The 14,040-nt window shown below is 49.0% G+C and overlaps 1 protein-coding gene across 2 annotated transcripts in view; it reads right to left on the bottom strand.

The window, feature by feature from the left end:
• ELP1 (elongator acetyltransferase complex subunit 1) overlaps positions 1 to 14,040 on the bottom strand; it is a 65,327-nt gene that overhangs the window by 40,202 nt on the left and 11,085 nt on the right. Inside the window, exons 8-13 of one of the 2 annotated variants that reach the window (XM_053296440.1) lie at positions 13,517 to 13,607; positions 12,849 to 12,972; positions 12,500 to 12,593; positions 11,720 to 11,950; positions 10,023 to 10,193; positions 1,377 to 1,476 (exon numbers count right to left, since the gene is read on the bottom strand). In XM_053296440.1, coding sequence (XP_053152415.1) covers positions 1,377 to 1,476; positions 10,023 to 10,193; positions 11,720 to 11,950; positions 12,500 to 12,593; positions 12,849 to 12,972; positions 13,517 to 13,607 — 811 coding nt within the window. The remainder of the gene's footprint in view (positions 1 to 1,376; positions 1,477 to 10,022; positions 10,194 to 11,719; positions 11,951 to 12,499; positions 12,594 to 12,848; positions 12,973 to 13,516; positions 13,608 to 14,040) is intronic. The other variant, XM_053296441.1, reaches the window with a different exon arrangement.

Raw genomic sequence — 14,040 nt, 5'->3', positions numbered from 1 at the left:
GACTGGCTGCAAGTCCTACACTTGGCAGCAAACTAGTTGGCCTTTGTGTAATGTAATCTGTGGTCCTAAGAAGAGCCACTGTTCTGAAAAATCAGCTTTAGCCAAATGTCCTCACATAGGCTTGCGGCAATAACCAAAGCCTGTGCTAGGGTGGGGAGCTGGTTTTTATTTATTTATTTTATTTTATTGTTAAATTTATACCCCGCCTTTCATTAAGAAAATCCCAAGGCGGTTTTGCAGTAGCAAGCACAAATTGTTCCCTTTGCTAAGCAGGATCTGCCTTAGTTTGTATCTGGATGGGTGACTACATGTGAGCACTGTCTGCTGTAAGGTACTCATGGGATGGGCCCATAGCCCACAGCTCAGTGGTAGAGCATCTACTTTGCACACCGAAGGTCCCAAGTTCAATCCCTGCCATCTCCAGGCAGGGCTGGAGAAACCCTGAAACCTAGGAGGACCACTGCTAGTCAACGTAGACAATACATGAGCAAAATGGGCCAATGGTCTGACTTGGTATAAGGCCACTTCCTATGGCATCAGGGTGACTCACAAAGATACACTTGCCTTTTAAAAATCTAGCAGTAAGTTCACACATGGCCCCAGAGTGTAGGCTGTACAGGAAACAAGTTGCAGGGCTTTCTCCCACTCCACATAGAACCTTGGATGTGAACAGAGGCCTACAACCATAGATACATACAGCCATAGATGCCCCAACCCATTCTTGAAGTGGATACACATTACATGAGTAGGACCCATCATCATACATCAGCCCTGGTTCACCAGTAAGGGTGAATCCAAGTTTCCTTTCTGTGGCCCCAGCATATTCAGATTCTACACACCAAGGCCATATGTAAACTGGTCCCAAGATAGCAGAAGTTAGGGAAGAGCACTGGACACTGCTGTTTCTCAAGCTACCCCTTCATTAGTCCATAACAGTTCTTATAGCCCTAAATAGCATTATGATGCCAACTCCAGAAGATAACACAGTCAAACAAGTCACCACTTCTGTCCCAAATTTCCTCCTTAGTTTTCCTAAAGTGCCCAACAGGACACACTTCTGTAATTACTTGGAAGGCCCTAACATCCAAGGTTCTGTATGTGGTGGGAGAGATCTCTCACCCTACCTTCTGTAGAGCTGGTTAGATATATTGGAGAGCTTGAGCAACAGTCATATATGGTCTGAAATGCTGGGGGTACAATTCATTTGCCCTGAATGGTGCCATGATACCAAAACACAGAAAAGCATGCAAAGGAACACCCTGGTAATGGGAGGTGATCCAGAACCATCACACAGCCTCTACTCAGTGGCTTTCTCTAAAAGCCCTGGAAATTCTGAAGTTCATTTCATCTTCCCTTCCCAATTTATCCTCCAGTACCTGTATGACTTTTCCAGCCGAGGGACCGCAACAGAAACCTTAAATCCACTTCCACCAACTGCACCAACTTTAACTGTGGGTTCCTTATCCACATGGCCATCTGTCAAAAAGATAGTGAACAGAATACATCACAGGCCTACATCAGCACCAGTCTGGGAAGTTTATCATAAAATTGCTATTTCAAAGTCATGACCAGGGATGCAAAAATCCCATTTGCCACTGGTACTCAAAGAAATAGTTCTTGGCACTTGGGTTGCTGAAAAAGGCAGGAAGTCATTTTCTCATGAGTACTGCTGAGTGTGGACCTGGGCACTGTCTTCTCATTGTCCTTAAATGCAACCATTGGCTACTCACTGGAAGAAGGATTCCAAAGCCAGAGGCTATAGTTTTGAGGCAAACTTGAGACTTGGTGCCTTTCAATTAAACACTCAGGGCAATCCTTCCTTACATGCTTGACCTTAGAAAACCTTGCTGGTTTCCAGTTTTGCCTTTTTTCTTTCTTTCTTTCTTTTTGCATCCCTGGCTGTGACTGAAAAGAAAAACTAGCAATGATCATATGTGGCTTTAAAAAAAAAGATAATCCAGATGTGACAGATGGCCGAGAGAAAACCTAACTGCATATGTTTATCATAACAATGAAGATCCAGATATTCGCATGACCAGCCAACACTCTGCAAATCCACAAATCCAGCTGCCAATGAAGAATTGGGCAAATGGCATAAAATACTGAAAATATCAACTTCAAAAGCATCCAGTTTCCCCCTGGCATCGGTCACACTGCCCTTCCAGCGTAATCTGTTCTGCGCACACCAGAAGAAGCAACAAGATCAAACAATGATGGAAGCACAGAGGGAGATACATTCCTTTCAGCAAACATGACAAGTGGATAGGGGCCAGTGACAGCTAGAGCAGCCTATGGAATGTCAGGTCCCGTACCTGTAAAGGTGAGGGAGAGACAGGCAAAGGCAAACTGAGCACATTACAAAGCTTGCTTCAGCAAGAGCAGCTATCCTAGCTGCTCAGATCAGCAAGCAGATCTGACTCAGAAGCCTGTAGAGTGGTCATGGAGTTTCAGTGGACCCATTCTGGCCTACTCCTTGGCTGGTCTGCCTGCAGTTCCCTCTTTTCATCAGACCTGAGTGGAGATACCCACCCATTATTCCTCAGATCAGCAAGACGTACTCTAGGCTTGAGACGTGATGTTGCTTTCTCCAAAAGCAGCAATCTGTAATTCCTAAGCCACTCCCGATCCCTCAAAGGATGAAGTGGATTCTCCTCATTCTCACTGCCTACATGGTTCTTTCTTTCATAAAAGAGAGCTAATGTCCAGCCTTTGTGGTGATGGAAAGCAGCATTTAAAAAATTACCAAGTTCCTAACAAAGAGTCAGGAACTAGAGATGGTCTGAGTGCTGTGGTTGGGACGGGGAGGAAAACTTTTATTCCTACTGCACCCCAATGGACACTAATCTTCATCAGGTGGCCAGCTATTACAGATTAATCCCATCATTCCCTCCATTAATCTACTGCAGACTCCAAACGTTTAAAAAATCTGGAACAAGATGTACAATCATAATTAAACATGCAAATTAAATGTTTGCTAGTCTTCTTGACTTGCATAACTCACTCCTACTACTGAATTTGAGTTAACTGGTTATTTTAGTCACCCAGGCCACAAATAAACTGGGAAAGAGACAATCTGTCATAGGGCCACCCCCTTCCCCCTTTTCTATATCATTCTAAACTCCCAACACTCATAGTCTTAACCCGAGACTCACATTTAATCCCAACCTGCAACACAAGATCCACTGCATGTCCATTTTTCTTTTCTCTCTCTCTCTCTCCTCCACACAACTTCTGTTTAAAAAAAAAACCCTGTGGTGGGCCACTGTGAGATCAATCATGGGCAGTTGAAGACCAATGCCTTAGTAGTGTGGAGTTCAAACTGTGTACCAAGCAGGATTCCTTGCATGCTTACCAAGGGCTTCTTAATTAAAAACTTGGCAATGTCTTTCAAAGTAGCCTGTCTGTCAACTACTCATCTTTGCTTGCAATGTGCAGCTGGGGAAGAGCAACAGGTGTGTCCGGGGGCAAATTTCTAGCTCACAAGGCAATGATATGTTCCAACAGACATGGCCTACACCTTGCATGAAGTGACCATATGCCCAAGAACGTGCCACACAGTCCTCTGCGCATTGGTCCCACGGCACGAAACAGCCTTGCTGAAGCAAAGCAGGTCTAGGTCTGATTAGTTCTCAGCTATTATTATTATATTTATATCCCGCTCTTCCTCCAAGGAGCCCAGAGCGGTGTACTACATACTTGAGTTTCTCCTCACAACAACCCTGTGAAGTAGGTTAGGCTGAGAGAGAAGTGACTGGCCCAGAGTCACCCAGCTAGTATCATGGCTGAATGGGGATTTGAACTTGGGTCTCCCCAGTCCTAGTCCAGCACTCTAACCACTACACCACGCCGGCTAAGTGAGTGGGAACCTTATGTATGCTGCCATTAATTCCAAGATGAAAAAAGAGGAATATATATATGTAATAAATAAAAAATGTAGAAAGTGTTCCCTGAAACTAGAAAGCTGGAAAACCAACCATTGTCCAGTTTTTCCATATACAGCCACCAGGGATATTTGATGCACCTAACAAACCTTTGTCTCATGCAAGCCAAAAGAATGCATTGGCCACTTTATCTTCTGCTACTACTACTAAAGGAAAAAAGTAGCTGCAAACAGAAAACAATGAGGACAATTCAGTCTAAGACAAGGATAAAGGCAGATGTCCTCATTCAATAGTTCTTTCTGACTACAGCTATACAAAGGATAAGCTTCCTTAACCGTGGCCACACACCTGCATCCACAAAATGAAAAGACAGTTTAAAAGCCAATCTCCTAGTTGCGGTTTAGAACGGAGCATTGGTTACTCACCGTGAAGGCTCCTTCTTGCTGCGAGGTCCAAGGGCGTCTGACGGATGGGTTATCTTGACCCACATGACTCCAAGAGGCAGGACAATGTAATTAGGAAAGGTTTTAAGTTCGGGAGTAGCAGGCTCCTCCCCAGTTCTTTTAGTACCAGAAGCGACAGGTACAACGATGCGAAGCCACGTCTGGTAAACTAGGTAAAATGAGTCAAAAAACACCTCCAAAACAGGAGAAAACACGCCAACTAGGCAAACATACCGTAAACACATGGCAGAATAAGACACAACCTGGAACCTGGATGGTAGGAGCTGGCACAAGGGAGGGTCGAGACGCCCTTGGACCTCGCAGCAAGAAGGAGCCTTCACGGTGAGTAACCAATGCTCCGTTCTCTGCTGCTATAGGTCGAAGGGCATCTGACGGATGGGACATACCAAAGCTCCAGTCCCAATAGGGAGGGTACCAGCAACTACCGTTCAGGGAGCACCTGCTGGAGGACGCACCTCCCGAACGCTGCCTGGGCAGATGCATACATATCTAGTTTATAATGTCTGGTAAAGGTAGAGGGGGCCCGCCAGGTCGCCGCTCGGCAGATATCCTGGACGGGGGCGTTGGTGGAGAAGGCCGCTGAGGTGGCCGCTGACCTGGCAGAATGGGCCAAAACCTTGGGGGGTGCCCTGAGGCCTTGGGATTCGTATGCCAAAGAAATGCATGCCTTAAGCCACCTAGCTAAGGTGGCGGGAGTCACTGGCTGGCCCATAGATCGTGGTAGAAAGGACACAAATAGGGACTCAGAAGTCCGAAACTGTTTGGTCCGCTTTATGTAGGCTTTTAAGCATCTGTGGACGCCCAGCTTATGCCATGCTTTCTCAGCCGGGTGAACCAGATGAGGGTAAAAGGAGGGTAGCACTACATCTTGGGAAATGTGAAAAGGGGATGCTACCTTCGGGTGAAAAAAGGGGTCTGGGATTAACCTCACAGAGTCCTCAGAAAAAATGCAGAGGTTCTTGTGAACGGAAAGAGCCCTGAGCTCAGAAACTCTGCGTGCCGAGGTAATGGCTACTAGAAATGCGAGCTTGAGTGAGAGTATGCGTAAGGATATAGAGGACAAGGGTTCGAAGGGGGGACACTGGAGGGCCTTGAGAACAGTGTGAAGCTTCCAGGTGGGAAAACGATGAACCACCGGAGGGGACAGGAGAGTAGCATCCTGTAGAAAACGTCTCAGGTGTAGATGGCGCCGGCCCGCACCCTTAGATGTCCCTGGAATTAGACCCACGAGGGAAGAGGCTTGGCGTTTCAGGGTGTTTGCAGAGAGGCCCTTGTCCGGGCCGTCTTGCAAGAACTGTAGGAGGTGAGAGACGGAGGCCGAGCCTCTCGGGACCCCGTGACGGCCTGACCAGCGGAGGAAGGCTCTCCACGTAGATTGATATATCCGGTTGGTAGACAAACGTCTGGAAGCTAGCATAGTGTTCAGGACTGATGCCGGGTATCCATGGCGCTTCAGGAGGCGCTGTTCAGTTTCCAGGAGGCTAGCTTTAACCAGCCTGGATCCGGATGAGAAACCTGACCCTGCTGTAGAAGATCTGGTCGAACAGGCAGTGGCAGGTGAGGTTCGGAAGTGAGGTTGAGAAGCTCTGCAAACCATGGCCTCCGTGGCCAGTACGGGGCCACCAGGACAATCTGGGCTCAAAGGAGTTTTACTCTGCGAACGACCCTCGCCAGCAGAGGGGTGGGAGGGAAGGCATAGAGGAGGCCCCGCGGCCATGGTACCGAGAGGGCATCCACTGTTTCCCCTGGCGGCAGGGAAACCTCATGAAGAAGCGGGGTAGATGCGAGTTGGCAGGTGTTGCAAATAGGTCCACTAGAGGAAACCCGAAGCATTCCGTGATGAGCAGAAAGACCTCTGGGTGCAGGCGCCACTCCCCTGGGAGGAGGTCAGAGCGGCTCAGCCAGTCTGCTACAGTATTCAGATCCCCCTGCACATGGTGCACCCTCAAGGATGCTATGTGGAGTTCCGCCCAGTGGAACAGTAACATTGTCTCCGCCTGGAGGGACTGGGACCTGGTGCCTCCTGGTCGATTCACATGGGCCTTCGCCGTGGCATTGTCCGTGCGGATCAGAACGTGGCGGTGAAGCAGAGAGGCCTCGAACTCCTGTAAGGCTAGGCGAATGGCTCTGAGTTCTAGCCAGTTTATACTGTGTTGGCGTTCCTCTGCCGACCATTTTCCCTGTTCGGAGAGGTGCTGACAGTGAGCTCCCCATCCCCTTCTGCTGGCATCTGTAGTCACGATGATCCTGGCAGGGTCTAGGAACTCCTTTCCCACCGATAAGTGTGGGGTGGTGATGCACCACTGAAGGGAATGCCGAACCTCTTGGGGAAGGCTCACCTGTCTGCTGGACTTGACCGCTATGTCTGCATGAAAAGGGAGGAGGAACCACTGCAGGGGCCTCAGGTGGAAGCGTCCCCAAGGCACGGACTGTAGGCTTGCTACCATCAGGCCTAGGAGTCTGGCCAGGGCCATGATGGGAGTGCGGTTGGATTTCAGGACCTGGCATACTTCTGCTTCCAGGGTATGTCTTTGGTCCCGGGACAGGAACAGCTTGTCCAGCTGAGTGTCTATCAGGACTCCTAGATGGAAAATCTGGTGCGCTGGTAGCAGTTGACTCCTTGCCTCGTTTATGACGAACCCGTGAGCGTTGAGCGTGTGGAGGGTGGTCTGTAGGTCCAGCAGGGCAGACTTCGACTGAAGAAGAAGGTCGTCCAGGTACCAAAAGATCCTCACGCCCTGAAGTCTGAGGTGCGCTATCACGGGGGCCAGGACCTTCGTGAAAATGTGTGGGGCTGATGAGAGACCAAATGGGAGAGCTTTGTACTGGTAGTGCACTCTTGCCTACAGAAAGCGGAGGAGATAGCGACTGTCCTGGTGAATGGGTACGTGTAAGTAGGCCTCCTTGAGGTCTATGGACATGAGCAGATCTAGATGATGCAGGGCCTCTGCAATGGATCTCAGGGATTCCATGCGGAAGGTGCGCTTGCGGACAAAGTGGTTGATGTGCTTCAGATCCAGTACTGCGCGTAACAACCTGTCTTTCTTGGGCACTGTAAAGATGATTGAGTAGACGCCCAGGCCCTGCTGATGGGCTGGCACTGGTTCTATGGCGCCGATGTCCTGAAGGTGACGAATTGCCTCTTGAAGGCCCTGGCGTTTTTGTTTGCGTTTGGAGGAAGTTGTAGGGAGAAACCTGGGGGGTGGGGGGGTTGGCTGGACAGTTCTATGGAGCAGCCCTCCTTTATGGTGGAGAGCACCCACAGATCTGATGTGGTGGCCTCCCAGGCGTGCCAGTGAGAGGAGAGGCGACCACCTAGGGGCACCTCTCCCGTCCCGTCATGCCTGTTGTTTTGGCTGCTTGGATTGGAATGAGAAGGAGGCCCGGTTCCCAAACTGCTGTCTAGAAGCTCTGGCTCTGCCCCAGTAGGGGCGATGAGCCCTTGACCCCCTGTCCCTGCCCGCGAAGGGTGATCGAAAGGGGCGAAAGGTGATCGGAAGGGTCAAAAGGACTGAAAGGACTGTCTGCCCTGGGGGCGGTCCTGTTTTTTGGCTGCAGAGGGCATAGCTTTTTTCTTGTCCTTAGACTCGATAAGGACCTCATTGAGAGCCGCATCCCCAAACAGCTTTTCGCCATCATATGGAACAGAAGCCAAATTTGTCTTAGACGTGGCATCTACTTGCCAGTATTTAAGCCATAAATGACACCTGCCTACCACAGAGGAAGTAGCTGCCTTCGCGGCAAAACGCAGGCCATCCACGGTGGCATCTGCCATGAATGCTTGCGCCTTATGCAATTTTAAGAGCATCTGGCGCAGTCTGACTGGGTCCGAGGGAGGATCTTGTATCAAATCATCCAGCCAAATAAGGGAAGCCTTGGCTACCATAGAGGCTGCCGCTGAGGTCCTCATGGACAAGGCTGAAGCATCATGAACGCATTTTAGGGCCCCCTCTATGCGTTTGTCTGCCAGGTCCTTGAGGGCGGACTCGCCATCTCTGGACAGGACTGAACCAGAAATCAATTGGACCACAGGCGCATCTGTAGGAGGCATACTGAATATTTCACTACCCTCTTGCTGGAAAGTGTACAATCTGTTAGTCACAGCAGTAGCTGTTTTAAAGGAGGTGGAAAACGACCACTTGGTTTTGGCTGTTTCCACAAACTGCTTAGGCAGTGGGGGAGAAATAACAGACTGCTTAGAGCCCAGAAAAACTAAGGCACTTTTGCCGGTTGGCTGGGCCTCCTGAGATGCGGGGGGGGGGAGCCCCAGGGCCATTACAGTTTTGGACATCGGGGGGGCAAATCTGGGGTTTGAGAAAGCTTGAGGGGTGCCTCAGGAGAGTCTGGATCAAGAGAGTCGGACCATTCACCCTCGGAACGAGGGTGGTCTGGGTCCTCATGGCCTATAGGATTTGTGGGTGGGTGGGATCCCCAGGAGATTGTCTTAGAGCCACACCCTGGGCAGTCTCGCTGTCCACATTCACCGCATCCCTGAGGGAAGTGAGCCCAGAGAGAGGGGACCCTTGGTCAGAGCCCTCAGAAGAGTGGGCAATGCTTTCCCGCTGCCTGGACCTGGACCTGGACTTTTTGGATTTTTTAATATGTTTTTTCTTTTTCCTTGCCTTTTTAGGAGCAGGATTTTCAGAAGGTGATGATTCAGCACTGGAAGAAGCCCTGGATGACTGCCTAGAGCGCTTACACCTTTTTGATTGCAAGGCATCATATTTTTCAAAAGCGGTGGAGAGAAGGTTCTCTATCCACAGACCCCATGAGGTAGGCATATCAGATGGCAACTGCGTTACATTTCTGGAAGAAGGGCTGGGCGGGGTTGGGCTAGATGACCCCAAGAGGTTCCCTGTTAAGGGGTCAGATTGACTAGGCCCTGCCTGGGCTGCACTCACCACCTCCTGCTGGGCTGAAGCGGTGTTCCTGGTGACCACCCGTTGCTGTGGCTGTGCCCTAGAAAGCACAGTATCTGCAGCCATGTCCTCTCCTGCCGCTGCCGGCCTTGCCGAGGCCTTCTTATGCTGTCACGAAGCCGCTGATGCCATTTTTGGCAGGCCCACGTTTAGAGGAGCGTCTGGGGGCCGCGTTGCTGAAGCGGGCTGCCCTGAAGCGTCTGTGAGCGGCAGGAGGGAGACGGGGAGCGCGGAGGCGGAATCTCAGCCCATCCCGGTTCCCTGCTCAGCAGCTGGCCACTAGAGGGAGCCTGAACACCACCAAACAGCTGATCGGCGGCATTCTCCGGTTCTGGAAGAGCTGCAGGCTGCAAGCAAACCGCCCATGACTGCAAGCTCTTAAGAGGGGTCACGGGCGGCTGCTGAGGCAAATGGCTAGCCAAGGAAGACCCCCTCAGAACGCATACGTGAAGTACTCTGAGGGGTCTTGCCATTAAATTGTGGCCCAGGAGAAGAGGAGGGGAAGCAAAATAAAAAAGCAGGAGCTGGAAAATGAAAACGAAAGTAGCAGCGCTGAGCGCTGAGGAGTCTGCCTGGAGCCTTTTGCAGGACAAAAAGAACTGGGGAGGAGCCTGCTACTCCCGAACTTAAAACCTTTCCTAATTACATTGTCCTGCCTCTTGGAGTCATGTGGGTCACGATAACCCATCCGTCAGATGCCCTTGGACCTATAGCAGCAGAGAAAGGGCTAAAGTTAAAGTTGCGTACAGATTACCTACCAGACCTAAAAATTGAAATCCTGTTACTAGCATCCAGGACAGCAAGATCCCCACTCCTAGAAGGTTCCATCGGGAAGGCAACTTGATTGACTGTACAAGGAAGCTGGAGTACGTATGTACAGAGAGGTGGGGGGACCACAGCATGCCGAAAGGCTGTCAGCAGCACCTTGTCTTTGAAACAAGAAAAAGAGGGAAATCGTTCAAATGCACATGTGTGTGGAGGTAGTGACAGGTAGAGACCAAGTGATACACAGCCAAAATGATACCAGTTAAATGTCTCAAAATGTGCAAATAAGATCTAAAGGTAGAGAGAGAGAGAGAGAGTGTGTGTGTGTGTGTGCGCACGCGCGTGTGTGCGTGTGAGAGAGAGAGTGCGTGCGTGCGCGGTTTTTTTAAAAAGCAACAAGGCTTTGCAGACAAGCAGCAGCATCTTGGATATGAGGCAGAGGGCAATACTTAGATCTGAAGCAAGTTTTTAATATCTCACTTGTCTCCTCTGGGGAGAGCTGGTGTGGTGTTAAAGCTAAAGCCAAGGTTCACACATGCAGTTGTCACTGGATGGTTGCAACACCAAATTACACTTTGCTCATGGGCAGTCACAAGTATAATGCCACCGAGAGAATGTTCATTTCACCCAATGCTATCTCAGACACAGGCTTTTCAATGGAGTTGGTATCATATGTTCAGCTGCCAGGCACTGTGAACACTCTTAGGTGTACACAAGTGATGTATACCTAAGAGTGTGAGAGCAGAGCAAAGCAGTGCCTGGTTTAAATCTCACCTCTGGTAGCCTCAGGCAAGCCACTGTTCCCTCAGCCTCAGCCCTCCTGCCAGCAATATGCTGACGACAACAACAACTAGCTGAACCCACACAGAACATCTGTGCGCTAGGACTTTGTTTCTCTCCTTGCCCCCCCCAGCCCCTACTTTATTGCTGTGTCAGCCACCCACTCTCAGCCACCACTCACTCACTCACTCGCCCCCTCGCTCGTCCCCTTCCCGCCGCTCACTCCCTCGCTCGCATGCTACCCACTTCTCTTCCTTATCTGCATATGGAATCCCCACTGCCCAATCACCACTGTGCTTCTGCTCTGTAACCTCCGGCTGGTAAAGCACTGTGTGGGCGAGGTTTGCCACGTACAACCTTAGTGTATTATACATATAGATAAAAATACCAGTTTGAACCACTTTCGCCTCTGTGCCATTGATTTCAATTTGTGTTTCTGTTGCCTTTTTGTGTTTTTGTCATATTTTATTCTTGTTGCTGTTATTATTACTATAAGGTGCCCCAAGGAGCAGTGTGCTGGAAGGGGCAGGGTAAAAATGTTGTACATAAACAAACAACCTGGCCTACATTGAAGGCAAATAAATTCTGCAGAGGTTTTGTTTGTTTTTGCTCTTCTGCAGTATAAGAATGCAACAACTGCCTTAACAGATCAAACCACAAGGATCCATTTAAGCCAGCACGTTGTTTCCCACAAGAGCCATTCAGATGCTCCTAGGAGCACAGCCAACATACAGCTCTATCCTTAAGTGACATTCATGAATCCCTTATGAAATGAAGGTTGTGAGGTAAGGGAATAGGTATAGATTAAGTGTTTGCCAGCATGCAGCGAATCCTGATCACTGTCTCCTCCTCCTCCACACACAGACTACCTTGCAAAACAAAGAAGGAAAACTGCCCCCTGAAGATATACCTCCATCAATGACTGCCACATGGGCCGGGTCACTTGCTTCTTCGCCGGTGCTACGGTCAGTACTCCACTGCCAGTCGTAGCAGAAATGACGCCATTGTTGACACAAGACATGAAGCCGATATGGAATCTCTCTGTCCCATGCCAGGGACACAATTGGGCTGTCCTCTGAGCTACCAAAATGCAGGCTTTGCTTCAGGTACCAATGATAGTTCCCTGCAGTCCACAGCTGAACTACAAACAAGCACATTTATATAATGTATGATGGAGGAGAGCAAGCTAAACCCCACAATAGGACAGGCTCAGCTTTGACTCCCCAGGGCCTTCAAGGTTTTTGAATGAGTCCAATAGTGTGGCACCTGGCCTAGTTTAACACAAATGGTAAGTGTTTACCCAGGTGGTAGCAGCTACAGAACTATCCCTTCCATCTCTTTCTCTCCCTTGAGTGAAGGAGGGAAAGGAAAATGCAAGCACCCAGCAAGCAAACACCAGCTGAGAAAGAGCTCCAGAGATCTTGCGTGGGCCCTTCAGGGTTCTGGCCACGCACCCCTTGCATGTGATGTCACACGCAGGGGTGTCACTGGTGTCCGTGCACCCATAAAACCAGCAGGGCTACCAGGGATGAGGGCAAACACAGGCCCCCGCCCCCCCAGCAATGCCAATGCAGGTATACATGTGCTTGAGGACTGTCATGGACAAGTCAAGATGATTGTGTGGAGGCCACAGCTGACTGCATGAACCAGTCCAGGAAAACTACTCTTCCAATAATAATTGTATTCTTACCATATGCTTTTGGTTGAGGGTTACTCTCACTTTTCAGTTCTTCCAACCATACAGCCAATATCACAGACTCTGAATTCCAGAGCAGCTCCTTCACCTAAAGGAATACAGATTGGTGCTTCACTTCAACCAGAATGTTTTTTTTTTTTTAAAGAGATATCTTCTGCTATGTACCATCTCCTTTAGAAAACCTCACAATTCATAACTGAATGCATTCAAAAATAATTCTGAACTACTCAAACAAAGGAAACAAACAAAAAAACGACTCAAACAATAGCAGTACACAAGAGTAAGGAGTCCGTAGACTGAATAAGATTACTATTACAGCCTCTTCAGAAAAGGGATCCCCTACCTTGACTTGACCTTTCTCGAAGGGAAGTGTGAATTCACCATGAAGAAGTCCATTTTTTTCAAAGAACACGACGTCATGTTTGTTGGCTTTATCTTGTGTGGATGCAATCAAGCTTCCAGAGGGCCTGGAGTAGAAAAAATGAAACAAAGCAAGATAATCCTTGGTAACAATTCTTCCAAAAACTCATACTTTTAAAAAGTAGTAAACTACCTGTCACTAGGAGAGATGGGGGCAGGTGGCAAGGGAAACAGGGAAACCTATTTTGCAGGGGACTCCCCATGTTGTAGATCACAACTCCTTTTACTTAGAACACAATGACAGCCATTGAGAATCAAGCCCTCCCTTTCTGCAAGGCCTTATCTCAGACAGGAGATAATGCGATAAGGAGACAAAACCCAGAAAGGGTGCCTGTATGTCACACAAATCAAACACAGAGCAGAATATCGTCGTAGTACTGTATATTTTCTCCCCACAACAGCCTGTACAGAGCCATCCTGTACTGAGTGCTCACCAAGCACTGATGGAAGAGATGTCATGCTTATCGGAAATGACTGGGCTTCACATTGAAGTCACCACCCTTAAATTCCCAGCCTGACAAGGCTATAATGGGAGAGCTCACAGAGTGTGAACTCCTTACACACCCCAAACAGCAGCTCTTCCTTACTCACTTCCAGGCAAGTGCTTGTTCTAGTCCTGGCACAGGCTCACTTGTAGTCTGCAAAACAAGCTCTCTGCTCCACACTCTGATTTTCCGTGCCCCTGCATATTTGGAGAAGGTGGAAAACACAGAAAAGACTAATCAGAAGAGTTTTCCAGGCTCCTGGAGTTGCAGGTGATGTTTCAGTTATAAGGATTACGAATTTCCAGATCAGTATAGATTATGATCAATATGGGGAATTCCCATATTGTGTTTTGTGTTGTTGTCCCTCGTCTGCCTGATGGAACCTCTTGTCTATAAATACTCATCACTATGGAAAATTGTACACACACAAAGAAGAGCTATAGATTGGAGGAATCTCATGGGTGTATGTACAAAGTACATTTGTGTGCTCTGTGGGACTCCTGCTGCTGGAGGCTTAACCACACACAGTCACTATCAGTGGACACATTTTGTTCCAAGTGCAGTGTTGAAATGAGGCTCACACTTTATTTCTCCTTGTATAAGTGAATAGTAGTAGCCATTCTCCTATAT

Source organism: Hemicordylus capensis, chromosome 2 (genome assembly GCF_027244095.1).
Source record: "Hemicordylus capensis ecotype Gifberg chromosome 2, rHemCap1.1.pri, whole genome shotgun sequence".
NCBI classification, from domain to species: domain Eukaryota; kingdom Metazoa; phylum Chordata; class Lepidosauria; order Squamata; family Cordylidae; genus Hemicordylus; species Hemicordylus capensis.
The sequence above is the reverse complement of the archived record's forward strand: the minus strand, read 5'-3'. Positions and strand labels throughout refer to the sequence as shown.